General features: G+C 72.2%; 1 protein-coding gene across 3 annotated transcripts; it reads left to right on the top strand.

Moving 5' to 3' along the window:
* The first annotated feature begins 1,415 nt into the window (after positions 1-1,415).
* On the top strand, positions 1,416-21,779 carry GRIK5 (glutamate ionotropic receptor kainate type subunit 5). Of its 3 annotated transcripts, none has more exons than XM_064503543.1 (20): positions 1,416-1,578; positions 5,279-5,411; positions 6,276-6,440; positions 7,270-7,367; positions 8,514-8,679; positions 10,516-10,694; positions 11,023-11,076; positions 11,822-11,983; positions 13,019-13,171; positions 14,493-14,597; positions 14,700-14,807; positions 16,233-16,406; positions 17,526-17,639; positions 17,718-17,827; positions 18,858-19,031; positions 19,110-19,275; positions 19,916-20,141; positions 20,271-20,399; positions 20,523-20,644; positions 20,956-21,779. In XM_064503543.1, the coding sequence occupies exons 2-20, from the start codon at positions 5,327-5,329 to the stop codon at positions 21,268-21,270; spliced, it is 2,805 nt and encodes a 934-aa protein (XP_064359613.1). In that variant the 5' UTR covers positions 1,416-1,578; positions 5,279-5,326; the 3' UTR covers positions 21,271-21,779. The 3 variants fall into 3 exon arrangements, with proteins under 3 accessions (XP_064359613.1, XP_064359611.1, XP_064359612.1); XM_064503541.1 differs by having other exon boundaries at positions 1,417-1,578; positions 16,233-16,427; XM_064503542.1 differs by lacking the exon at positions 1,416-1,578 and having other exon boundaries at positions 5,266-5,411; positions 16,233-16,427.
* The last annotated feature ends 2,687 nt before the right edge of the window (positions 21,780-24,466 follow it).

The raw sequence follows: 24,466 nt of genomic DNA, 5'->3' as shown, positions 1-24,466 counted from the left end.
GTCTCTTGCGGCCCCACATCTGCCCCAGGGACTTGTCCCCCCATTTCGGGGTGGCAGAGGGGGCCGATGTCCCCCTGTCCCCCCCAGGGATGTCCCCTGCGGCCCCACATCCGCCCCATGGGGTTCTCCCCCCGTTTCGGGGTGGTGACGCGGGCTGATGTCCCCATGTCACCCCCCCCGGGGACGTCCCCCGTGCCCCGGGGTGCAGTGGGGGGTCACTGTGGCCTCTCACCCCATTGCCCCCCTGTCCCAGGGGTCCCCTGTTTTGGGGGGGCCGCAGGGCTGTGCCCCCCCCCCGCCGGGCCCCGCGCTGCCTCCCCCCCCCCCCGGCCTCAGTGGGGCAACAGCCCCACAACTGCCCCCCCTCAGCCCCCCGACGCCCCGTCGCCGCGGGGGGGTCGTTATCTCCTGTTGCAATTAAACGAGCGAGACGGACCCGGTATGTGTTTATTGGGGGGGGCAGTAACCCCCTGGGGGGGGCAGAAGAACTATTGCCCCGGGGGGGGTGCTGTTACCCTGGGGGGGGGGGCAGGAGGGCTTTTACCCCTTGGAGGAGATGGTGCTGTTGCCCCTGGGGGGGGGGGGAAGTTGTTGGCCTCGGGGGGGGTCCTATTGCCCTGGGGGGGGTCCTGTTGCTCTGCATCATGGGGGCAGGAGGGCAGTTCTTCCGGGGAGGGGGGTCCTGTTGCCCTGGGGGGGGGATGTTAATACCCTGGGGATGTCATTGCCCCGGGGGGGGGGGTTAATACCTCAAGGGGGTCCTATTGCCCCAGAAGGGGGGGGGTTAATACCCCGGGGGGGGCCCTGTTGCCCCGGAAGGGGGGAGTTCATACCCCGGGGGTGCAGGAAGGCAGTTCCCCCTTGGGGGGGGGGTTAATACCCCGGGGAGGCCCTATTGCCCTGGGGGGGGGTTAATGCCCCCGGGGGGTCCCTATTGCCCCCCCGGGGCCGCTATTGGGGGGGGGATGCCGCGGTCTCCCCCGCAGCAGTGTCGCGGGGAGGGAGGGAGGGAGGGGTGGGGTGTGGCCCCGCCCCCTCCCGCGCTGGCCCCGCCCCGCCGCGCGCCTTCGCCCCGCCCCTCCCCGCCGCGCTCCCGCCCCCCCCGCGCCGCGCCGCGCGCTCCCGCCACTCCCCCCCCGCCCCCCCCCCGCGCCGCCGCCGCCGCGCGCGCGCCCGCCGGCCCCGGGGCTGCAGCGACCGCGTCCGCCGCCCCCCGCGCCCCCGCCCCGCCCCTCCCCCCCCGCCCCCCGGGCGGTCCCACGCGGGGGGGGGGAGGGAGGCGCCCCCCCACCCCCGGTCAGCACCGGGGGGGCCCGGGAGAGGGGGGGGCGGATGCCCGGTGCCCCCCCCCGGCGCTCCGAGCACCCCCCCCCCTCCCGGGGGGGGCCCCGGGACCGGCCCCCCCCTCCCCCCCATCGCCTCCCCTCGCCGCCGTCGGAGCCGCGTGCAGCGAGGACCGGGGGGGCCCGGACGGGCCCTGCCCCCCCCCGCCCGCCGCCGCCGCCGCCGCACCGGGCGGAGGAGACACGGCTCGGCCCCCCCCGGGCCGGGGGGGCTGCGGCGGCCGCGCAGCGCGTCGTAAGTGCCGGGGGGGCGGCGGCGGCGGCGGCGGGGGGGGGGGGGAGCGGGGCTGCGGGCACCGGGGGGGGGCACCGGCCACCGGCCACCGGCCACCGGGCACCGGGCACCGGGCACCGGGCACCGGCCGCCTCCTGCCCCGGCCCCGCGTCCCGCCCGCCGCCGCCCTCCGGAGCCTTCCCGGCCCCTTCCCCAGCCCTCCGTCCCTCCGTCCCCCTTTTCCCATCCCTCCATCTCTCCGTCCCCCCCTTTCCCCATCTCTCCATCCCTCCGTCCCCCCTTTCCCCATCCCTCCATCTCCCCTTTCCCCATCCCTCCATCCCCCCTTTTCCCCATCCTTCCACCCCCATTCCCGTCCCTCCACCCCCCTTTTCCCATTTCTCCATCCCTCTGGCCCCCCTTCCCCATCCCTCCATCCCCCCCTTTCCCCATCTCTCCGTCCCCCGTCCCTCCTTTCCCCATCCCTCCATTCCCTTCTCCTCCATCCCCCCTTCTCCATCCCCCGTTCCCATCCCTCCATCCCCTTTTCATCTGTCCCCCTGCTTCCCCATCCCTCCTTCCCCCCCCATCCCTCAGTCCCCTTCTCCTCCGGCCCCCGTTTCCCCATCCCTCCATCCCTTTCTCCTCCATTTTCCCCATCCCTCCATCCCTTCTCCTCCATTCCCTCATCCCTTCATCCCCCTCTGCTGTCCCCCATTTCCCCATCCGTCTGCTCCCTCCATCCTCCCCATCCCCTGCTCCATCCCTCCATCCCTCCTCCATCAACCCCTTCCCCGTCTCCTTCCCTTCTTCCCCGTCCCTCCACGTCTCCATCCTTCCATTCCCGTCCTCCGTCGCCTCCCTCCATCCCTCTGCTTACCCGTCCTCCATCCCTCCTTCCCTGCCACCCGTCCACCCGTCTTTCATCCTTCCATTCCCCGCTCCCTCCGTCCCCCTCTTCTCCCGGCCTCCAGCCTCTGAGCCATCCCATCCTTTCTTCCCCAGTCCCTTCTCCCATCCCTCCATCCCATCCTTTCTTCCCCAGTCCCTTCTCCCATCCCTCCATCCCATCCTTTCTTCCCCAATCCCTTCTCCCATCCCTCCATCCAATCCTTTCTTCCCCAGTCCCTTCTCCCATCCCTCCATCCCTGCATCCCTCCGTTCTCCCATCCCTCCATCCCTGCATCCCTCCATCCCTCCCTTCTCCCATCCCTCCATCCCTGCGTCCCTCCATCCCTCCGTTCTCCCATCCCTCGCTCCTGGCCCCCGCGCTCTCCTTCCTCCCTTTCCCGCTCCCTCCATCGCGCCCCGACCCCCGGGCTGGGGGGGGCCTAGGCCGGGGGGTGCTGGGGGGGGCAGGGCCTGGGGGGGGCCCCCAAACTTGGGGGGTTCCTGGGGCCTGGCAGGGCCCGGGGGGGCCCAAATGAGGGGGGATGGGGGGGTCCTGGGGTCCCCAGATGGGGGGGGCTGTTGGGGCCCCCCCCGCCAAGGGCTCCCCAAATGGGGGGTCCCCAAATGGGGGGTCCCCGCGGGGGGGTCCCCTCCCGACACGGGGTTTCGCCCCCCCCGCCGCCCCGTGGGCAGGGGAGAGGGCCGGCGGGTGGGGGAGGGGGCGCCCCTGTCCCCCTCGCCCCCCCCGGGGTTGCCCGGCAACCGCAGCATCCGCGGGAGCCGAATCCCGTTGCCCGGCAACGGTTACCGGGACACGGGGCAGCTGCCCCGGCCATGAATGGGGCCCTGCGAGCTCCCCCCCCCGCGGGGCCCGGGACCCCCCCCGGAGCTGTGCCCCCCCCCCCGGTGCCCGAGAACCCCCCCTATGCTGTGCCCCCCCCCCCGTGCCCAGGACCCCCACACACAGTGTCCTGGCGCCCCCCTTGCTGTGACCCCCCCTCACTGCAGCCAGGACCCCCCCACAGTGTGCTGGCACCCCCCCAATGAGCTCCCCCTCCCCCGGTGCCTTGGGGTCAGGGAGGGGGCCGGGGGGGGTCACTGGGGGTCCCGGGAGGGGTGAGGGATGATGTGGGGGGGTCCCCAGCGGATGTCGGGGGGGACCCAGCTGAGGGGGGCCCTGGGGGGGTCCCAAGGGGCAAGGAGGGGCCTTGGGGGGCCGAAAGGGGGTCCCCAGGTCCCCCCCCGCTCTGCACACCCATAGCCGGGGGTGAAGGGGGGGTCCCAGGGGTGCAGGGGGGTCCCTGAGGGTCCTCGGGGACCCGGCAGTTTGGGGGGGTCCCGGGGGGCGCAGGAGAGTCCTGGGAGGGGGTCCAGGGCCACAGGGGGTCCTGGGGGTCCCTGGGGGTCCCTGGGGGCTAGAGGGGTCCCTGGAGAGCAGACAGGGGGTCCAGGGGGTGACGCAGGGGGGTCCCAGGCATGAATGGAGTGCTTCGGGGGGTGGTCCCGGGGTCCAGGGGGGTCCCAGGCATGAATGGAGGGCTTTGGGGGGGGTCCCGGGATGCAGGGGGGTCCCGGGGCACAGAGGGGGGGTCCCAGGGTGCAGGGGGGGGTCCCGGGGTGCAGATGGGGGTCCCAGGACGCAGGGGGGATCCCGGGGTGCAGGGGGTCCCGGGGCACAGAGAGGGGGTCGCAGGGTGCGGGGGGGGGTTCCCAGAGCACAGAGGGGGGTCCCGGGGCACAGATGGGGGTCTCGGGGTGCAGAGGGGGGTCCCAGGGCACAGGGGGGGTCCCAGGACGCAGATGGGGGTCCCGGGGTGCAGGGGGGGTCCTGGGGCACAGGGGAGTCCTGGGGTGCAGGGGGGATCTTGGGGCACAGAGGGGGGTCCCAGGATGCAGATGGGGGTCCTGGGGTGCAGGGGGGGTCCCAGGGTGCAGGGGGGGTCCCAGGGCACAGATGGGGGTCCCAGGACACAGATGGGGGTCCCGGGGTGCAGGGGGTCCCGGGGCACAGAGGGGGGTCCCAGGGCACAGGGGGGGTCCCAGGATGCAGATGGGGGTCCCGGGATGCAGAGGGGGTCCCAGGACGCAGATGGGGGTCCCGGGGTGCAGGGGGGGTCCCAGGGCACAGGGGGGGTCCCAGGACGCAGATGGGGGTCCCGGGGTGCAGGGGGGGTCCCAGGACGCAGATGGGGGGCCCGGGGTGCAGGGGGGGTCCTGGGTTGCAGGGGGGATCTTGGGGCGCAGATGGGGGTCCCAGGGTGCAGAGGGGGGTCCCGGGTCACAGATGGGGGTCCCGGGGCACAGGGGGGGTCCCGGGATGCAGATGGGGGTCCCGGGATGCAGAGGGGGTCCCGGGGCACAGGGGGGGTCCCGGGATGCAGATGGGGGTCCCAGGATGCAGATGGGGGTCCCGGGTCACAGATGGGGGTCCCGGGGCACAGGGGGGGTCCCGGGATGCAGATGGGGGTCCCAGGATGCAGAGGGGGTCCCAGGACACAGATGGGGGTCCCGGGGTGCAGGGGGTCCCGGGGCACAGAGGGGGGTCCCGGGGCACAAGGGGGGTCCCAGGATGCAGATGGGGGTCCCAGGATGCAGATGGGGGTCCCGGGGCACAAGGGGGGTCCCAGGATGCAGATGGGAGTCCCGGGATGCAGAGGGGGTCCTGGGTCACAGATGGGGGTCCCGGGGCACAGGGGGGGGTCCCAGGATGCAGATGGGAGTCCTGGGATGCAGAGGGGGTCCCAGGGCACAGAGGGGGGTCCCGGGGTGCGGGGGGTGGTCCCGGGGGTCCCGGGGGTCCCGGTCCCCCGCTGAGCGCGCGGGGCGGCAGGCGGCGAGCGGGGCCGCGGCCGACCTTCTCCATGAGGAGCGGAGGAAGATGCCGGCGTCGCCCGCGGTCCTGCTGCTGCTGGTGGCCGCCTTCGCGCCCCGGAGCCGCCAGGTGCTCTCGTCCCTGCGCATGGGTACGGCCGCGGGGGGGGCGCGGGGGGGCCGGGGACACAGGGCGGCGGGGGGGGACCTGGGGCGGCGGGGGGGAAACGGGGACACGGGGCGGCAGGGGGGGGACCTGGGGCAATGGGGCGACATGGGGTGGGGGGGCACGAGCGGACGAGGCCTGGGGGGGTCGTGGGGGGACATTTGGGGACACCAAGGCCATAGGGCAATGGGGGGGCTCGGGGGGGCTCGGCCTGGGGGGGATGTATGGGGTCATGGGGGGACATTTGGGGACACCAAGGCCGTAGGGCAATGGGGGGGCTCGGGGGGGTTCAGCCTGGGGGGGATGTACGGGGACATGGGGGGACATTTGGGGACACCAAGGCCGTAGGGCAATGGGGGGGCTCAGGGGGGCTCAGCCTGGGGGGGATGTACGGGGTCATGGGGGGACATTTGGGGACACCAAGGCCGTAGGGCAATGGGGGGGCTCGGGAGGGCTCAGCCTGGGGAGGATTTACGAGGACATGAGGGGACATTTGGGGACACCAAGGCCTTGGGGAGATGGGGGGGGCTGGGGAGGGTGAGGCCTGCGGGGATATATGGGGACATGGGGTGACATTTGGGGACACCAAGGCCTTGGGGAGATGGGGGGGCTGGAGGGGACAAGGCCTGGGGGGGGATATTTGGGGTCACGGGGGGATATTTGGGGACACGGGGGGATATTTGGGGACTTGGGGACACGGGGGGATATTTGGGGACTTGGGGACACGGGGGGATATTTGGGTGCGGGGGGGGGGATCCAGGGGGACACGGGGGGCTCGTGGCGGGGCGGCAGGGCGGCAGGGCCGTGGGGCGGGGGCCGTGGGGCGGCGTGGCCCACCGCGCGCCCGCAGCGGCCATCCTGGACGACCGGACGGTGTGCGGGCGCGGGGAGCGCCTGGCCCTGGCCCTGGCCCGCGAGCACATCAACGGCATCCTGGAGGCGCCGGCCCGCGCCCGCCTCGAGGTCGACATCTTCGAGCTGCAGCGCGACAGCCAGTACGAGACCACCGACACCAGTGAGTGCCCCTGCGCGGTGGCGTGCGAGGCGTGCTGGGTGCTGCACAGGGGTGTGCAAGGCGTGCGAGCCGCTGCACCGGGGTGTGCGAGGCGTACAGGAGTGTGCAATGTGTGCTGGGTGCTGCACGGGGGTGTGTGAGGCATGTGAGCCACTGCACAGGGGTGTGCGAGGCATGCAGAAGCGTGCGAGGCGTGCTAGGTGCTGCATGGGGTGTGCGAGGCGTGCAGGAGTGTGCAATGTGTGCTAGGCGCTGCACGGGGGCATGCGAGGCGTGCAGGAGCGTGCGAGGCGTGCTGGGTGCTGCACGGGGGTGTGAGGCATGCAGGAGCGTGCGAGGTGCTGCACGGGGGTGTGCGAGGCGTGCTGGGTGCTGCACGGGGGTGTGAGGCGTGCAGGAGCGTGCGAGGTGCTGCACGGGGGGTGTGCGAGGCGTGCTGGGTGCTGCACGGGGGTGTGAGGCGTGCAGGAGCGTGCGAGGTGCTGCACGGGGGCGTGCGAGGCGTGCTGGGTGCTGCACGGGGCAGTGCAAGCGTGCAGGAGCGTGGGAGCTGTGCTAGGCACTGTGTGGGCGTGTGCGAGGCATGCGGGAGCATGCGAGGCGTGCGAGACGCTGCACAGGGGCGTGCGAGGCCTGCCAGGCATTGCACGGGGTGTGCAAGCTGCACGGGAGCGTGCACCGCGGGAGAGGCGCTGCACGGAGGTGTGTGTGCAAGGCACGGCCCTGAGACACACGTGAGAGACGCAGCCGTGCGAGATGCTTGTGCAAGGCACAGGCGTGCAAGGCGGCCGTGCAAGGCCCGCGTGCACTGACCCCCCCCCCCCCGCAGTGTGCCAGATCCTGCCCAAGGGGGTCGTCTCCGTGCTGGGTCCGGCCTCCAGCCCCGCCTCGGCCTCCACCGTCAGCCACATCTGTGGGGAGAAGGAGGTGAGCGGGGGCGGGGGGCAACCCCAGGGCCCCCGTCACCCCCCCAGACCTGCTGGGTCCCCCCAAAGGTCCCCCTGGCCCCCCCAGGCGCCCTCAAGGGTCCTTATGGCCCCCCATCACCCCCCAAGTCCCCGCAAGGGTCCCCATGGCCCCCCATGGCCCCCGTCCCCCCATATCCCCATCCACCCCGGGGTGACGCTGCCCCCCAGGCCCCCTGTAGCCCCCTGCCCCCCCCATTTGGTGCAGCCCCCCCAGGTCCCCCATAGCCCCCAGGGTGACGGTGCCCCCCAAGCCCCCCAAGCCCCCCGGCCCCCCCCATTTGGCGCAGCCCCCCGGGGTGACGGTGCCCCCCAAGCCCCCCGGCCCCCCCCGTTTGGCGCCGCCCCCCCTGGGGTGACGGTGCCCCCCAAGCCCCCCGTAGCCCCCCGGCCCCCCCATTTGGCGCAGCCCCCCGGGGTGACGGTGCCCCCCAAGCCCCCCGGCCCCCCCCATTTGGCGCAGCCCCCCGGGGTGACGGTGCCCCCCAAGCCCCCCGGCCCCCCCATTTGGCGCAGCCCCCCTGGGGTGACGGTGCCCCCCAAGCCCCCCGGCCCCCCCCGTTCGGCACAGCCCCCCGGGGTGACGGTGCCCCCCAAGCCCCCCAAGCCCCCCGTAGCCCCCCGGCCCCCCCATTTGGCGCAGCCCCCCGGGGTGACGGTGCCCCCCAAGCCCCCCTTAGCCCCCCGGCCCCCCCGTTTGGCACAGCCCCCCGGGGTGACGCTGCCCCCCAAGCCCCCCTTAGCCCCCCGGCCCCCCCGTTCGGCGCAGCCCCCCGGGGTGACGGTGCCCCCCAAGCCCCCCAAGCCCCCCGGCCCCCCCGTTCGGCGCAGCCCCCCGGGGTGACGGTGCCCCCCAAGCCCCCCTTAGCCCCCCGGCCCCCCCGTTTGGCGCAGCCCCCCGGGGTGACGGTGCCCCCCAAGCCCCCCGTAGCTCCCCGCCCCCCCCATTTGGCGCAGCCCCCCGGGGTGACGGTGCCCCCCAAGCCCCCCGTAGCCCCCCGGCCCCCCCGTTCGGCGCAGCCCCCCGGGGTGACGGTGCCCCCCAGGCCCCCCAAGCCCCCCGGCCCCCCCGTTGGGCGCAGCCCCCCGGGGTGACGGTGCCCCCCAGATCCCGCACATCAAGGTGGGCCCCGAGGAGACCCCCAAGCTGCAGTACCTGCGCTTCGCGGCCGTGAGCCTCTACCCCAGCAACGAGGACGTGAGCCTGGCGCTGGGCCACATCCTGCGCAGCTTCCGCTACCCCGCGGCCTCCCTCATCTGCGCCAAGGCCGAGTGTGAGAGGCGGCCGCCGCCGGCGCGGGGCACCGGGGCACGGGGGGCACGGGGACGTGGGGGGCACGGGGGGGACAGGGGACGGGGGCAAGGGGGGCACCGGGGGACATGGGGACATGGGGCACCGGGACATGGGGGCACGGGGACATGGGGGGCATGGGGGCACGGGGACATGGGGCACCAGGACACGGGGACATGGGGGCACGGGGACATGGGGGGCATGGGGGGCATGGGGCACGGGGACATGGGGGCACGGGGCACGGGGGCATGGGGCACGGGGACATGGGGGGCATGGGGGCACGGGGCACGGTGACATGGGGGCAGGGGGACAGGGGGCCGTGGGGGCAAGGGGGCACAGGGGCACGGGGACATGGGGGCACAGGGGCACGGGGACATGGGGGCACGGGGACATGGGGGGCATGGGGGCACGGGGGCACGGGGACATGGGGGCATGGGGCACAGGGACATGGGGGGCACGGGGGCACGGGGACATGGGGGGTACGGGGACATGGGGGCATGGGGCACGGGGGGCACTGGGGGACGGGGGGCACCGGGGGATGGGGGCACAGGGACATCGGGGCATGGGGGCACGGGGGGCACCGGGGCACGGGGGGCACCGGGGGCACCGGGGGGCATGGGGGCACGGGGGCACGGGGACATGGGGACATGGGGGCATAGGGGACGGGGGCAAGGGGGGCACCAAGGGACGTGGGGACGGGGGCACTGGGACATGGGGGGGGATATGGGGTACAGGAATGGGGGGCACCAGGGGACGGGGGCACAGGGACGCTGGGACGTGGGGGTATGGGGCACCAGGATGGGGGGCACTGAGGGACGTGGGGACAGGGGCACCAGGACACTGGGATGTGGGGGTATGGGGCACCAGGATGGGGGACACCAGGATGGGGACAGGGGCACTGGGATGGGGGACACCAGGATGGGGACGGGGGCATGGGGATGGGGGGCACAGGTATGTGGGGCATCAGGATGGGGACAGGGGCACCACGATGGGGGACACAGAGACGGGGACAGGGGTACCAGGATGGGGGGCACCAGAATGGGGACCGGGGCACGGGGATGGGGACCACGGAGGGGTGTTGGGGACACAGGAATGGAGACGATGCACAGGGACATGGGGAAAGGGCACAGGAGGGTGTGGGGGACTTGGGGACAGGGACGATGCCTGGGGACAGGGACATGGGGATGGGGGCATGGGGATGGGGTTATAGGGGACATGGGGACAGGGAAGATGCCTGGGGACAGGGACACGGGGACAGGGACGATGCCTGGGGACATGGGGATATGGGGATGGGGGCATGGGGATGGGGTTATAGGGGACATGGGGACAGGTCCGATGCCTGGGGACAGGGACATGGGGACAGGGATGATGCATGGGGACATGGGGACAGGGTTATGGGGCACACGGGGACAGGGCCAAAGCCTGGGGACAGGGCATGGGGACGGGGTTATGGGGCACACAGGGACAGGGTTGATGCCTGGGGACATAGGAGCAGGGCACAGGAGGGTGTGGGGCGCAGGGACAGGGCTGATGCATGGGGACAGGGCATGGGGACAGGCTTATAGGGGACACGGGGACATGGGGACAGAGCATGGGGACGGGGTTATGGGGCACACGGGGACAGGGCCGATGCCTGGGGACAGGGCCATGGGGACAGGGCTGAAGCCTGGGGACATGGGGACAGGGCATGGGAGGGTATGGGGCACATGAGGACAGGGCCGATGCCTGGGGACAGGGCCATGGGGACAGGGCCGAAGCCTGGGGACAGGGGACAGGGGCCGGGGCCGGGGCGGGGGGCGGGGGCTGACGCGGCCCCCAGGCCTGCTGCGGCTGGAGGAGCTGGTGCGGCAGTTCCTGATCTCGCGCGAGACGCTCTCGGTGCGGATGCTGGACGAGGCGCAGGACCCCACGCCGCTGCTCAAGGAGATCCGCGACGACAAGATCACCACCATCATCATCGACGCCAACGCCTCCGTCTCCCACCTGGTGCTCAGCAAGGTGCCGGGGGGCGCCGGGGGGGCTGGGCGCCGCGGGGGGGTCGCGCTGGGGGACTGGGGGGCGTGGGAAGCTCATGCCGTGGGGCTGGGGACCGTGGGAAAGCTGATGTCGTGGGGCTGGGGACCGTGGGAAAACTCATGCCGTGGGGCTGGGGACCGTGGGAAACCTTGCGCCGTGGGGCTGGGGACAGTGGGAAGTTCATGCTGTGGGGCTGGGGACCGTGGGAAAGCTGATGCCGTGGGGCTGGGGACCGTGGGGCCGGTGCCATGGGGCTGGTGCCGTGGGGCCGGCGCCGTGGGGCCGCTCCGAGCGCTGCCCTCTCCCCCAGGCCTCGGAGCTGGGCATGACGTCGGCTTTCTACAAGTACATCCTGACCACCATGGTGAGTGGGGACCCCCGTGTCCCCCTGACCCCCGTGTCCCCTGACCCCCGTGTCCCCCCCAGCCCCTGTGTCCCCATGTCCCCCAACCTGGTGTCCCCACGTCTCCATGTGCCCCCATGCCCCGACACTGTGTCCTCCCGTGCCCCCCATATGCCTTGACCCCATGTCCCCTTGCGTCCCCCCGTGCCCTGACCCATGTCCCATGTCCCCACGCCCTGACCCACATCCCCGTCCCCGTGCCCTGACCCCCGTCCCTGTGCCCTGACCCCCGTCCCTGTGCCCTGACTCCCGTCCCCATGCCCTGACCCCCGTCCCCACGCCCTGACCCCCGTCCCCATCCCCTGACCCCCGTCCCCGTGCCCTGACCCCCGTCCCCACGCCCTGACCCCCGTCCCCATCCCCTGACCCCCATCCCTGTCCCCTGACCCCCGTCCCCATCCCCTGACCCCCGTCCCCACGCCCTGACCCCCATCCCTGTCCCCTGACCCCCGTCCCCACGCCCTGACCCCCGTCCCCGTGCCCTGACCCCCATCCCCATCCCCTGACCCCCATCCCCACGCCCTGACCCCCGTCCCCACGCCCTGACCCCCATCCCCATCCCCTGACCCCCGTCCCCACGCCCTGACCCCCGTCCCCATGCCCTGACCCCCGTCCCTGTGCCCTGACCCCCATCCCCATCCCCTGACCCCCGTCCCCGTGCCCTGACCCCCGTCCCCGTGCCCTGACCCCCGTCCCCGCCCCGCAGGACTTCCCCATGCTGCGGCTGGACGCGCTGGCGGACGCCCCCTCCACCGTCCTCGGCTTCTCCATGTTCAACACCAGCCACCCCTTCTACCTGGAGTTCGTCCGCAGCCTCAACATGTCCTGGCGCGAGAACTGCGAGCTCAGCCCCTACCCCGGCCCCGCGGTGAGACCCCCAAACCCGCGGGGGGCCAAAGTACCTGGGGGGGCCCCAAAACCCTGGGGGGGCCCCAACACCGGGGTCACCCTGGAGCTGGGGGGGCACCTTGGCTTGGTGGGACCTCCAAACACCTGGGAGAAACCCCTCACATCTAGGGGAGCCCTGAAAACCCTGGGTGAGACCCCAAAATACTGGGGAGAGACCCCCCCAAACACCTGGGGGAGCCCTGAAAACCCTGGGGGACCCCAAAACACCTGGCAGGGGGGCTCTGGGGCACAGAGACCCCTAAAAACAGCTGGGAGACCCCCCCAAAACCTTGGGAGAACCCAAATACTTGGGCAAACTGAGCTATTGGGGTGCTGATAGCTTGGTGGGACCCCAAAATACCTGAGGGAGCACCTGGGGCCCCGAAAATGGGGAGCCTGGGGACAGCAAAGGCCCCAGTGACCCCGGGGTGCCCCAAATTCGAGTTGGGGGGGGAGAAATACTTGGGGGGAGCAAAAGCTCTGGGGGGCTGCAAGGTCCCAGGTGTCCCTGGGCTTTTGGGGGACCCTCAGAGCAGCTCAGGGACCCCCCAGGGCAGATGCTCAAGGGGTTTTATAGGATAACTCATGATGTCCCTGTTGCTGTTCCTGTCCCCATCCCATCCTGGTCCTGTCCCCGTCCCCGTCCCCATCCCATCCCATCTCCATCCTGGTCCTCTCTCCATCCTCATCCCCATCCTGGTCCTGTCTCCATCCTCATCCTCATCCCCATCCTGGTCCTGTCCCCATCCCTGTCCCTGTCTCCATCCTCATCTGCATCCTCATCTCCCTCCTCGTCTCCTTCCTCGTCTCCCTCCTCATCTCATTCCTGTCCCTGTCTCCATCCTCGTCTCCATCCTCGTCTCCCTCCTCGTCTCCATCCTTTTCTCATTCCTGTCCCCGTCTCCATCCCGCTCCCCATCCCGGTCCCCTCCGGGCCCCGTCCCCGTCCCCGTCCCCATCCGGGTCCCCTCCGGGCCCCGTCCCCGTCCCCGTCCCCGTCCCGCCGCGCCCGCAGCTCTCGGCGGCGCTGATGTTCGACGCGGTGCACGTGGTGGTGGGGGCCGTGCGGGAGCTCAACCGCAGCCAGGAGATCGGCGTCCGGCCCCTCGCCTGCAGCTCCGCCAGCATCTGGCAGCACGGCACCAGCCTCATGAACTACCTGCGCATGGTGGGCCCGCGCCCGGGGGGGGCAGAACCTCGGGGGGGGGGCAGAACCTCTGGGGGGGGCAGAACCTCTCAGGGGAGCCCAGAGCCTCTCAGGGGGCCCCAAACCTCGGGGGGGGGGGCAGAACCTCTGGGAGGCCCAGAACCTCCCAGGGGGCCCCAAACCTCGGGGGGGGGGGGGCAGAACCTCCCGAGGGGGGGGCAGAACCTCCCAGGGGAGCCCAGAACCTCTCAGGGGGCCCCAGAACCTCCGGGGGGGCCAGAACCTCCCGAGCGGGGGGCAGAACCTCGGGGGGGGGGGGCAGAACCTCGGGGGGGGGGGCAGAACCTCTGGGGGGGGGCAGAACCTCCCAGGGGGGCCAGAACCTCCCAGGGGGCCCCAGAACCTCCTGGGGAGGGGAAAGAACCTCCCAGGGGAGCCCAGAACCTCCCAGGGGGGCCCAGAACCTCGGGGGGGGGGGCAGAACCTCGGGGGGGGGGCAGAACCTCCCGGGGGGGCCCCAAACCTCTGGGGGGGCCAGAACCTCCCAGAGAGGGGAAAGAACCTTCCGGGGGGGCCCAGAACCTCCCGGGGGGGACAGAACCTCCCAGGGGTCCCCAGAACCTCCCAGGGGGGCCAGAACCTCGCGGGGGGCCCCAGAACCTCCCGGGGGGCCCGGAACCTCCCAGGGAGCTCCAAAACCTCCCGGGGGGCCCCAGAACCTCCCAGGGGTCCCCAGAACCTCCCAGGGAGCTCCAAAACCTCCCGGGGGACCCCAGAACCTCCCAGGGGTCCCCAAAACCTCCCAGAGGGCTCCAAAACATCCCTGGACCTCCTAGGGGCCCCCAAAACCTCCTTGGGCCCCCCAAAACCTTACTGGAGGCCAAAACATCCTGGGGGCCCCAAAAACCTCCCTGGGGGGCCAAAAACCTCCCAGGTGTCCCCAACCCCTCCCGGAGCAGCCCTGGAGCTCCCAGGTGTCCTCCAAACCTCCATGGGGGTCCCCGAGCCTCTCTCGGGGGTCCCTGGCACCTCCCCGGGGGCCCCAAGTCCTCCTGGTGGGGCCGATGTCCCAGGGGACCCCAGCGCTCCTGGGGGTCCTGAGCCTGTGTCCCCCTCCCGTGTCCCTGTGCCCCCCTCCCACGTCCCCGTGCCCCCCCCATGTGCTGTGTCCCCCTGTGTCCCCCATATCCCCATCCCTGGCGTCCTCATCTCACCCTCTGTCCCCCCCCAACGTCCCCGTGTCCCCCCGTATCCCCCTTATCCCTGTCCCCGGTGTGCTCGTGTCATCCCCCGTGTCCCCCCCGTGTCCCCCCCCCGTGTCCCCCCCGTGTCCCCCCGCCAGGTAGAGTACGACGGGCTGACGGGGCGCGTGGAGTTCAACAGCAAGGGCCAGCGCACCAACTACACGCTGCACGTGCTGGAGAAGGGGCGCCACGGGCACCGCGAGGTGAGCGCCCCACGGCCTGCCCCACGGCCTGCCCCACGGCCGGCCCCACGCGCCGCCTCCCCGCCCCCGGGGCCCCCCCCCACCCGCCCTGTGCCTCCCCAGGTGGGCGTGTGGTACTCCAACCGGACGCTGGCCATGAACGCCACCACGCTGGCCATCAACGCCTCCGACAGCCTCGCCAACAAGACCCTCATCATCACCACCATCCTGGTGAGCCGGGGGGGCCGGGGGGGCCGGGGGCCCTGCTCTGCGCCCTCAGGGTCCCCCGGGGGGTCTCCGTGGCGGGGGGCGGTGACGGGCCCATGGGGTCCCACCGTGCTGCGGCCTCCGGGGGGGTCCATCAGCTCCCACTGGGGTCCCTCTCTGTTTTGGGGGGGGTCCTCATTTGGAGTCCCTTTGGGGGGGCCATGCTGTCCCTTCTGTGGGGTCCCCCTGGGTCTACATGGGGGTTCCTTTGGGGTCCCGCCGTCCCCTCCGTGGGGTCTCCATCCACGGTGCCCTTGGGGTCCCGCCGTCCCCTCCGTGGGGTCTCCATCCACGGTGCCCTTGGGGTCCCGCCGTCCCCTCCGTGGGGTCTCCATCCACGGTGCCCTTGGGGTCCCGCCGTCCCCTCCGTGGGGTCTCCACCCACGGTGCCCTTGGGGTCCCGCCGTCCCCTCCGTGGGGTCTCCACCCACGGTGCCCTTGGGGTCCCGCCGTCCCCTCCGTGGGGTCTCCATCCACGGTGCCCTTGGGGTCCCGCCGTCCCCTCCGTGGGGTCTCCATCCACGGTGCCCTTGGGGTCCCGCCGTCCCCTCCGTGGGGTCTCCACCCACGGTGCCCTTGGGGTCCCGCCGTCCCCTCCGTGGGGTCTCCATCCACGGTGCCCTTGGGGTCCCGCCGTCCCCTCCGTGCGGTCTCCACCCACGGTGCCCTTGGGGTCCCGCCGTCCCCTCCGTGGGGTCTCCATCCACGGTGCCCTTGGGGTCCCGCCGTCCCCTCCGTGCGGTCTCCATCCACGGTGCCCTGCTGTCCCCTCCGTGGGGTCTCCATCCACGGTGCCCTTGGGGTCCCGCCGTCCCCTCCGTGGGGTCTCCATCCACGGTGCCCTTGGGGTCCCGCCGTCCCCTCCGTGGGGTCTCCATCCATGGTGCCCTTTGGGGGGGGGGGTCTCCCGCCGTCCCCTCCGTGGGGTCTCCATCCACGGTGCCCTTGGGGTCCCGCCGTCCCCTCCGCGGGGTCTCCATCCACGGTGCCCTTGGGGTCCCGCCGTCCCCTCCGTGGGGTCTCCATCCACGGTGCCCTTGGGGTCCCGCCGTCCCCTCCGTGGGGTCTCCATCCACGGTGCCCTTGGGGTCCCGCCGTCCCCTCCGTGGAGTCTCCATCCACGGTGCCCTTGGGGTCCCGCCGTCCCCTCCGTGGGGTCTCCACCCACGGTGCCCTTGGGGTCCCGCCGTCCCCTCCGTGGGGTCTCCATCCACGGTGCCCTTGGGGTCCCGCCGTCCCCTCCGTGGGGTCTCCATCCATGGTGCCTTTTGGGGGGGGGGGGTCTCCCGCCGTCCCCTCCGTGCTGTCCCCCGGGGGATGCCGCCGCGCAGGGGGGTCCCCACGGGGGCGGCCGTCCCTGACGCCCCCCGTCCCCCCCCGCCGCCGCAGGAGAACCCCTACGTGATGCGGGTGGGGGGCGCGGGCGGCGCCGAGCGCTACGAGGGCTTCTGCGTGGACATGCTGCAGGAGCTGGCCGGGCTCCTCAAGTTCCGCTTCCACATCAAGCTGGTGGAGGACGGGCTCTACGGGGCGCCCGAGCCCAACGGCTCCTGGACCGGCATGGTGGGCGAGCTCATCAACCGGGTAGGCGCGGGGGGGCCCTGGGGGGCGCGGGGGGGAGCTGGGGGGCGTGGGGGTATGGGCGGATGTGGGGCAGACTGGGGGGGTGCTGTGGGGTGCATGGGGCGGCCTATAGGGCTGTGGGGTGGTGCACTGGGGGCAGCCTGTGGGGGACGCTATGGGGTGCGGGGGCATGGGGTGGCCTGGGGGGCTCCATGGGGCTCGGGGCAGCCTGTGGGGGACGCTATGGGGTGCGGGGGCATGGGGTGGCCTGGGGGGCACCATGGGGCTCGGGGCAGCCTGTGGGGGACGCTATGGGGTGCGGGGGCATGGGGTGGCCTGGGGGGGCTCCATGGGGCTCGGGGCAGCCTGTGGGGGACGCTATGGGGTGCGGGGGCAGGGGGTGGCCTGGGGGGGCTCCATGGGGCTCGGGGCAGCCTGTGGGGGATGCTATGGGGTGCGGGGGCATGGGGTGGCCTGGGGGGCACCATGGGGCTCGGGGCAGCCTGTGGGGGACGCTATGGGGTGCGGGGGCATGGGGTGGCCTGGGGGGCTCCATGGGGCTCGGGGCAGCCTGCGGGGGATGCCGTGGGGCTCGGGGGTCCCGGGGGCAGCCTGCGGGGGGCGCCATGGGGCTCGGGGCAGCCTGTGGGGGACGCTATGGGGTGCAGGGGCATGGGGTGGCCTGAGGGGCTCCATGGGGCTCGGGGCAGCCTGTGGGGAACACTATGGGGTGCGGGGGCATGGGGTGGCCTGAGGGGCTCCATGGGGCTCGGGGCAGCCTGTGGGGGATGCTATGGGGTGCGGGGGCATGGGGTGGCCTGGGGGGGGGCACCATGGGGCTCGGGGCAGCCTGTGGGGGACGCTATGGGGCTCGGGGGTCCCGGGGGCAGCCTGCGGGGGGCGCCATGGGGCTCGGGGCAGCCTGCGGGGAACGCTATGGGGTGCGGGGGCATGGGGTGGCCTGGGGGGGCTCCATGGGGCTCGGGGCAGCCTGCACGGGATGCCGTGGGGCTCGGGGGTCCCGGGGGCAGCCTGCGGGGGGCGCCATGGGGCTCGGGGCAGCCTGCGGGGGGCGCCGCGGCGCTGACGCCCCCCCCGGGGTGCCTCTGCCCCCCCCAGAAGGCCGACCTGGCGGTGGCCGCCTTCACCATCACGGCGGAGCGGGAGAAGGTCATCGACTTCTCGAAGCCCTTCATGACGCTGGGCATCAGCATCCTCTACCGGGTGCACATGGTACGGGGGGGGGCGGGGGCCGGGCCGGGGGCCGGGCCGCGCCGAGCCGAGGGGGGGTCTCACGCCGTGTCCCCGCAGGGCCGCAAGCCGGGGTATTTCTCCTTCCTAGACCCCTTCTCGCCCGCCGTCTGGCTCTTCATGCTCCTCGCCTACCTGGCCGTCAGCTGCGTCCTCTTCCTGGCCGCCCGGTGAGACCCCCGGGACCCCCAAGGTCCCCCCAAGAGCCCGGGGAACCGCCGAACTCCATAGGGACCCCCAGCATCCCCCCAAACCTCGGGGGCACCCCCAAACCCCAGAGGGACCCCCAGCATTCCCCCAAACCTCGGGGGCACCCCCAAAACCCAGAGGGACCCCCAGCATCCCCCCAAGCCTCGAGGGCACCCCCAAACCCCAGAGGGACCCCCAGCATCCCCCCAAACCTCGGGGGCACCCCCAAACCCCAGAGGGACCCCCAGCATCCCCTCAAACCTCGGGGGCACCCCCAAACCCCAGAGGGACCCCCAGCATCCCCCCAAACCTTGGGGGCACCCCCAAACCCCAGAGGGACCTCCAGTATTCCCTCAAACCTCAGGGCCACCCCCAAAACCCAAGGAGCCCCAATATCCCCCCAACCTCGGGGGCACCCCCAAACCCCAGAGGGACCCCCAGCATCCCCCCAAACCTTGGGGGCACCCCCAAACCCCAGAGGGACCCCCAGTATCCCCCCAAACCTCGGGGGCACCCCCAAACCCCAGAGGGACCCCCAGCATCTCCCCAAACCTTGGGGGCACCCCCAAACCCCATAGGGACCTCCAGTATTCCCTCAAACCTCAGGGCCACCCCCAAAACCCAAGGAGCCCCAATATCCCCCCAACCTTGGGGGCACCCCCAAGCCCCAGAGGGACCCCCAGCATCCCCCCAAACCTCGGGGGCACCCCCAAAACCCAAGGGGCCCCAATATCCCCCCCATCCCAGGGGCAACACCAGATCCTGGGGGCACCCCCAAACCTGGGGGCACCCCGAAATCCCCCCAGACTCCAAGGGCAGCCCCAGACCACACCACTGGCCTCCCCCAACCCCTGCAATCCCCAGACCCCCCCCCGACTCCAAGGGCCTCCCCAAAATCCCCAGGGACCCCTGGAATGGGGGTGTCCCGGGCAGCCTGGGGGGGGGGGGCTGTGGGGCACTCGTGGCAGAGGGACCCCCCCGGCGCCCCTGACGGCGTCCCCCCCCCGGCAGGCTGAGCCCCTACGAGTGGTACAACCCGCACCCCTGCCTGCGGGAGCGGCACAACCTCCTGGAGAACCAGTACACGCTGGGCAACAGCCTCTGGTTCCCCGTCGGCGGCTTCATGCAGCAGGGCTCCGAAATCATGCCCCGCGCCCTCTCCACCCGCTGCGTCAGCGGGGTCTGGTGAGCCATGGGGCGGCGGGGGGGGACCTGGCCGCGGGCCGTCCCGGCTCACCCCCCGCCTCCGGGGCCGTCCTGCAGGTGGGCCTTCACCCTCATCATCATCTCCTCCTACACGGCCAACCTGGCCGCCTTCCTCACCGTGCAGCGGATGGAGGTGCCCATCGAGTCGGCGGACGACTTGGCTGACCAGACCAACATCGAGTACGGCACCATCCACGCCGGCTCCACCATGACCTTCTTCCAGGTGAGGCTCTGGCTCCGGTGGGAGAGCCCGGGAGGGACGGGAACGTGATGGGAACGGCACAGCTGCAGATCCCAGCACCCAACACAACTGTGTCCAGCCCAACTCAACACAACCTGGCTCAACCCAACAGAACAAACCCAGTCCAGCCAAAAAAGCCTAACCCAGACTGGCTCAGCCCAACCCAAACTGACCCAATGTCGGTCAACCCAACCCAATACAGCACACCCGAACAAGCCTAACCCAACCCAACCCAGACTAACCCAACATGGGTCAGTCCAGCCCAACACAGCCCAGCTGAACAAGCCTAACTCAACTCAAACTAACTCAATGTGGGTCAACCCAACCCAATACAGGGCATCTGAACAAGCCTAACTCAACCCAGCCCAACCGAGTGCACCCAAACAAGCCTGACTCAATTCAACTCAACCCAAACAACCCAACGTGGGTCAGCCCAGCCCAGCGCAGCCCAACTGAACAAACCTGACTCAACCCAACACAACCTGGGTCAACCCAACAAAATGAACCAAGCTTTCCCAACCCAACCACACCAGACAAAACCCAACCCAACCCAGACCCCCAGCTATCCTGGCTGCCCCACAGCCGCCTTCCCATTGAGCCGCCCGTGCCCGTCTCCCCCCAGAACTCGCGGTACCAGACCTACCAGCGCATGTGGAACTACATGCAGTCGAAGCAGCCGAGCGTCTTCGTGAAGAGCACGGAGGAGGGCATCGCCCGGGTGCTGAACTCCAAGTACGCTTTCCTGCTGGAGTCCACCATGAACGAGTACCACCGCCGGCACAACTGCAACCTCACCCAGATCGGCGGGCTGCTGGACACCAAGGGCTACGGCATCGGGATGCCGCTGGGTAGGGCCACGACACGTGGGGCCACCCCAAACCCACCCACGCTGTGCCGGGGGGCGAGAGGAGCCGGGCTGGGGAGGGAGGCGGGGGCCGAGCCCCGGTCCGGTCTGGACCCCCCCCGCCCCCCTCCAGGCTCACCGTTCCGGGACGAGATCACCCTGGCGATCCTACAGCTGCAGGAGAACAACCGGCTGGAAATCCTCAAGCGGAAGTGGTGGGAAGGGGGGCACTGCCCGAAGGAGGAGGACCACCGAGCCAAAGGTGTGGACCTGGTGGGGAGGGGCCCAGGTGTCCGGGGCAGGGAGCGGGTCGGGAGCGGGGCTCCCTGGGACCTGGGGGGGCAGCGGAGATGGGGGACTGCCCTCTGACCCCCGTGTCCCTCAGGGCTGGGCATGGAGAACATCGGGGGCATCTTCGTAGTGCTCGTCTGCGGCCTCATCGTCGCCATCTTCGTGGCCGTCATGGAGTTCGTCTGGTCCACGCGCCGCTCTGCCGAGACCGAGGAGGTGAGGGACCCAGGCGTCCGGGGTGGGGGGGCACCCGGCTGAGTCAGACGGGGCTGGGCGACAGGAGAACCGGTGGGCCGCCATGGGCTGGGTAGGGAGGGGACCCAGTTTGGGGTTGGACCAGGCTGGGGGGGGGCAGGAGACCCAGGTGTGAGAGTTGGTCCATCACGGTTTGGGCTTGGGGGGGGGCCCAGATGGATGGGGTTAGCCAGGGAGAGGATGGAGATGTCTGGGCCGAGGTGGGCTGGGGGGGTCGGGAGGGGACCCAGGCGTCCGGCTGACCCCCCCTTCTCCTGCCCCCCCCCCCGCAGATCTCGCTGTGCACTGAGATGCTCCGGGAGCTGCGCCACGCCGTGTCCTGCCGCAAGCCCGCGCGCGCCCGGCGGCGCCGGCGGCCCCCGCCGCGGGGCGGGGGGGGCCCGGGGGGGGCCCCCTCCCTGCGCGAGATGCGCTTCAGCAACGGCAAGCTCTACTCGGGGACCCAGGCGTCCGAGGGGGCCCCCCCGCCCTGCACCCACGTCCGTGTCTGCCCCGAGTGCCGGCGCATCCAGGCGCTGCGGGCGGCCCCCCCGGCCCCCCGGGGCCCCCCGCCGCCCCCCGAGGGGGGGCCCCGCGACCAGGAGTGACCCCCCCTTGTACGCCGTGCGTATGCCAGGACTTGGGGGACGGGGAGGGGGGCAGCCAGGAACGACCCCCCCTCCAAAAAAAGGCCCCCCCTCCGGACTCAGCACCCCCCCACCCCACTCCGAGCCCCCCCAAAACTGCGCTGTGCCTTCCTGGGGGGGCTGCTGCCCCCCACCCTGCCGGGGGGATGGGACCCCCATGCCGTGCCTGGAAGGATTTGGGGGCCCCCCCCGCTGCAAGGGGGCGCAGAGGAGGACGGACCCCCCCACGCACGGACTGGCCGCGGGGGGCCACGGACACACGGCCCCCCCCCATGGACACGGGGCAGCGGGGCGCTCTGGGGAGGGGGCGGCCCCCCCGTTTCTCTCGGCCCCGGGGGGGCTGTTGTTATTATTTTTTTTTTTCCTTTTCCGTTTTTTTCCCCCCTTTTTCTTGTTTTTTCCTTTTTTTCCTCTTTTCTTTGGGTGACGTCTCCGCGGCCCCCAATAAACCCAGCGAGTCTTTTACGGGAGAGGCGCCCGAGTCGTCTGCGTCCGCCATGTGCCCCCCGCCCCCCCCCCGTTACCCCCCGACACCCCCATTCTGCCCCCCCCCCCCCCGGGGCCCAGGCGTCCGGGCGCCCCGGCCCCGCCGGCGCTGCAGTTCCGCGGCGCGGCCGCCGGGGGGCGACGCAGGGCCGGCGGCCGCGGAGGGGGCGGGGCCGAGAGGCGCTGGATGCAAATGAGATGCAAATGAGGCGCGGACGGGCGGCAGGTTCAAAGGAATGCAAATGAGACCCTGGGGGGGGCGAGGACTAATGAGGGGAAGGGGCTGCTCCCTCGGGAGGATGCGGCTCCGCCCCCAACCCCCCCCCCCGGGGGTGCAGTGCAGGGGGACCCAGGCGTCCGGGTGCCCCCCCCCCGCGGGACCCAGGCGTCCCGGCCTGCGCCCCCCCCCCCCGGTCCCTCGCACGGAAAGTCTCGGGACCCGCCGTAACCCGACGCCGGGGGGGGCCGGGGGGGGAACAGCTGCCTCCGGCCCCAAACGCGCCGGAAAATCCCGGGCGGCGCCAGCGGGGCGCGGGAGCAGGGGGCCCAGGCGTCCGGGAGACCCTGCCCCATCCCCCTCAAGGACCCAGGCGTCCGGGCGCCCCTCAAGGTCACCCCCGCCCCTTCGGTTTGGGGTGAGCTGCTCCAGGACCGGCCGCCAGTCAATGGTTGCCACGGCAACCAGACATGACGTCACCGGGGACACCGTTGGGAATAGGATGGTCTGGAGGGGGAACCCCCCCCCCCCCGGGACCCCGAGGACCCCCCCCTCTTCCCCAGCCCGGGGAGGGGGGGCAGCACCATTGGGGACCCCCTTGGCGGGGGGTGGGTGTCCCATCCCGCATTGCCGAGGTCCCTTTTCCCCGGCTTTTCCCCCATCCCCGCGGGGGTCCCCTGTCCCGGGGGCTTCGGGGGCCCCCCTGCCCGGGGGGGGGTCCCCCATGCCGTGGAGAGGTCCCCATTCCCCCCCCCCGCCCCGCAGCACAAGGTCGCCTCAAGGAGAAGACGCTGCGGGGCCAGGGGGGCGAAATGTGGGGCCGGGGGGGCCCTGGGGGGGCCCCGGGGCTGCCTGGAGGGGCCCCGGCGGTGGCGGGGCGGCCCGGGCAGCGCTGGTGCCCCCCCCCGCCCCCGGCTCCCCGTTGCCGTGGCCCCTCCCGTTGCCATGGCGCCCGCACCGTTGCCCGGCAGCCGCGTTGCCATGGCGACGGGCGCGGGGATGCTGCGGCTGACCGGGATGCTGCGGGGGGGGGGGGGGGGGCCCGGCGGGGGCCGCGCTCGTTAGGGAGCGCGCTAATTACTGCCGGGCCCGGGCCGGCTGCGGGGGGGCGGGGGGGTGACTGCAGTCGGGGTGTCGCGTGTGTGTCGGGGTGTCACACGCAAGTCGGGGTGTGCGAGCGTGTCGGGGTGTGACGGAGCGCAGTGGTGTCGCGTGTGTGTCGGGGTGTGCGAGTGTGTCAGAGTGTGACTGGGGTTGGGGTGTCACACGTGTGTCGGGGTGTGCGAGCGTGTTGGGGTGTGATGGAGCACAGCGGTGTCGCGTGTGTGTCGGGGTGTGCGAGCGTGTCAGAGTGTGACTGGGGTTGGGGTGTCACACACGTGTCGGGGTGTGCGAGCGTGCTGGGGTGTGATGGAGCGCAGCGGTGTCGCGTGTGTGTCGGGGTGTGACGGGGTGCTGGGGTGTCGCGTTGGGGCGTGTGTGCGATGGGAGTGTCGGGGTGTGCGCTGCGGTGTCTTTGGGGCAGTGTGAGCACATCGGGGTGTGCCGGGGTGCTACACGTGTGTTAGGGTGAGCTGGGGGGGGTGTGAGCGTGTCAGGGTGTTTGCCAGCGTGTTGGGGTGTCGCGCGCGTGGTGTCTGAGTGTTGAGGCACATGCCGGAGTTTCCTGGGGGCATCGGGGCATCTGCGTGGGGCAGGGCTGCGCTGGGGTGTGCATGTGTGTGTGTGTGTCAGGGTGTCCGTGTCCGGGTGTGTGTCGGGGTGTCCGTGTGCGTGTGCGTGTCAGGGTGTCTGTGTCCGGGTGTGTGTCTGTGTGTCTGTGTGTGTGTCTGGGCCGTGTCAGGGTGTCCATGTCCGGGTGTGTGTCCGGTGTGGGTCGGGGTGTCCGTGTCCCGGGGTGTTGCCGTGGCCCTGTGGGGTCCGGGCTGTTCTCAGGACCAGGGGGGCACCTGTGGGGGGGGATCCAGGGTGCGGGGGGGGCTTCCTGGCTCTGGGGGGGGCATTTGGGGGCCGCACTTGGGGGGTGCTGCGGGGCCCTGGGGGCAGCGTGGGGGTGGTGATGGGGGGGGCAGGCCTGGTTTGGGGGTGCCCTGCAGTGGAGGGGCCTGGGGGGGTTGCAGGCCCGGTTTGGGGTGCATTGCTGGGGGGGGGCATAGCGCACTGGGGGGGGCGATTAAGTCTGGTTTGGGGGTGCATTGGGGGGGCCCTGGTGCATTGGGGGGGCTCTGCAGGGCTGTTTGGGGGGCTCATTTTGGGGGGGGCGGTGCACTGGGGGTGCCCTGGCAGGTTGCTTGGGGGTGAGGGTTGCCCTGGGGGGTGGCACTGGGGGGGGGGTGCATTGGGGTGCCATGCGGGGGGGGGGGATTGGGGGTGCGTTTCATGGGGGTTCATTGGGTGCAGTGTGGGGGGGGGGCGTGTTGCTGGGGAGCACATTGCGGGGGGTGCAATGCGGGG

The sequence above is a fragment of the Dromaius novaehollandiae genome, chromosome 38, assembly GCF_036370855.1.
Source record: "Dromaius novaehollandiae isolate bDroNov1 chromosome 38, bDroNov1.hap1, whole genome shotgun sequence".
NCBI lineage: Eukaryota > Metazoa > Chordata > Aves > Casuariiformes > Dromaiidae > Dromaius > Dromaius novaehollandiae.
Note: the sequence above shows the minus strand (reverse complement) of the source record. Positions and strands in the feature narration are given on the sequence as shown.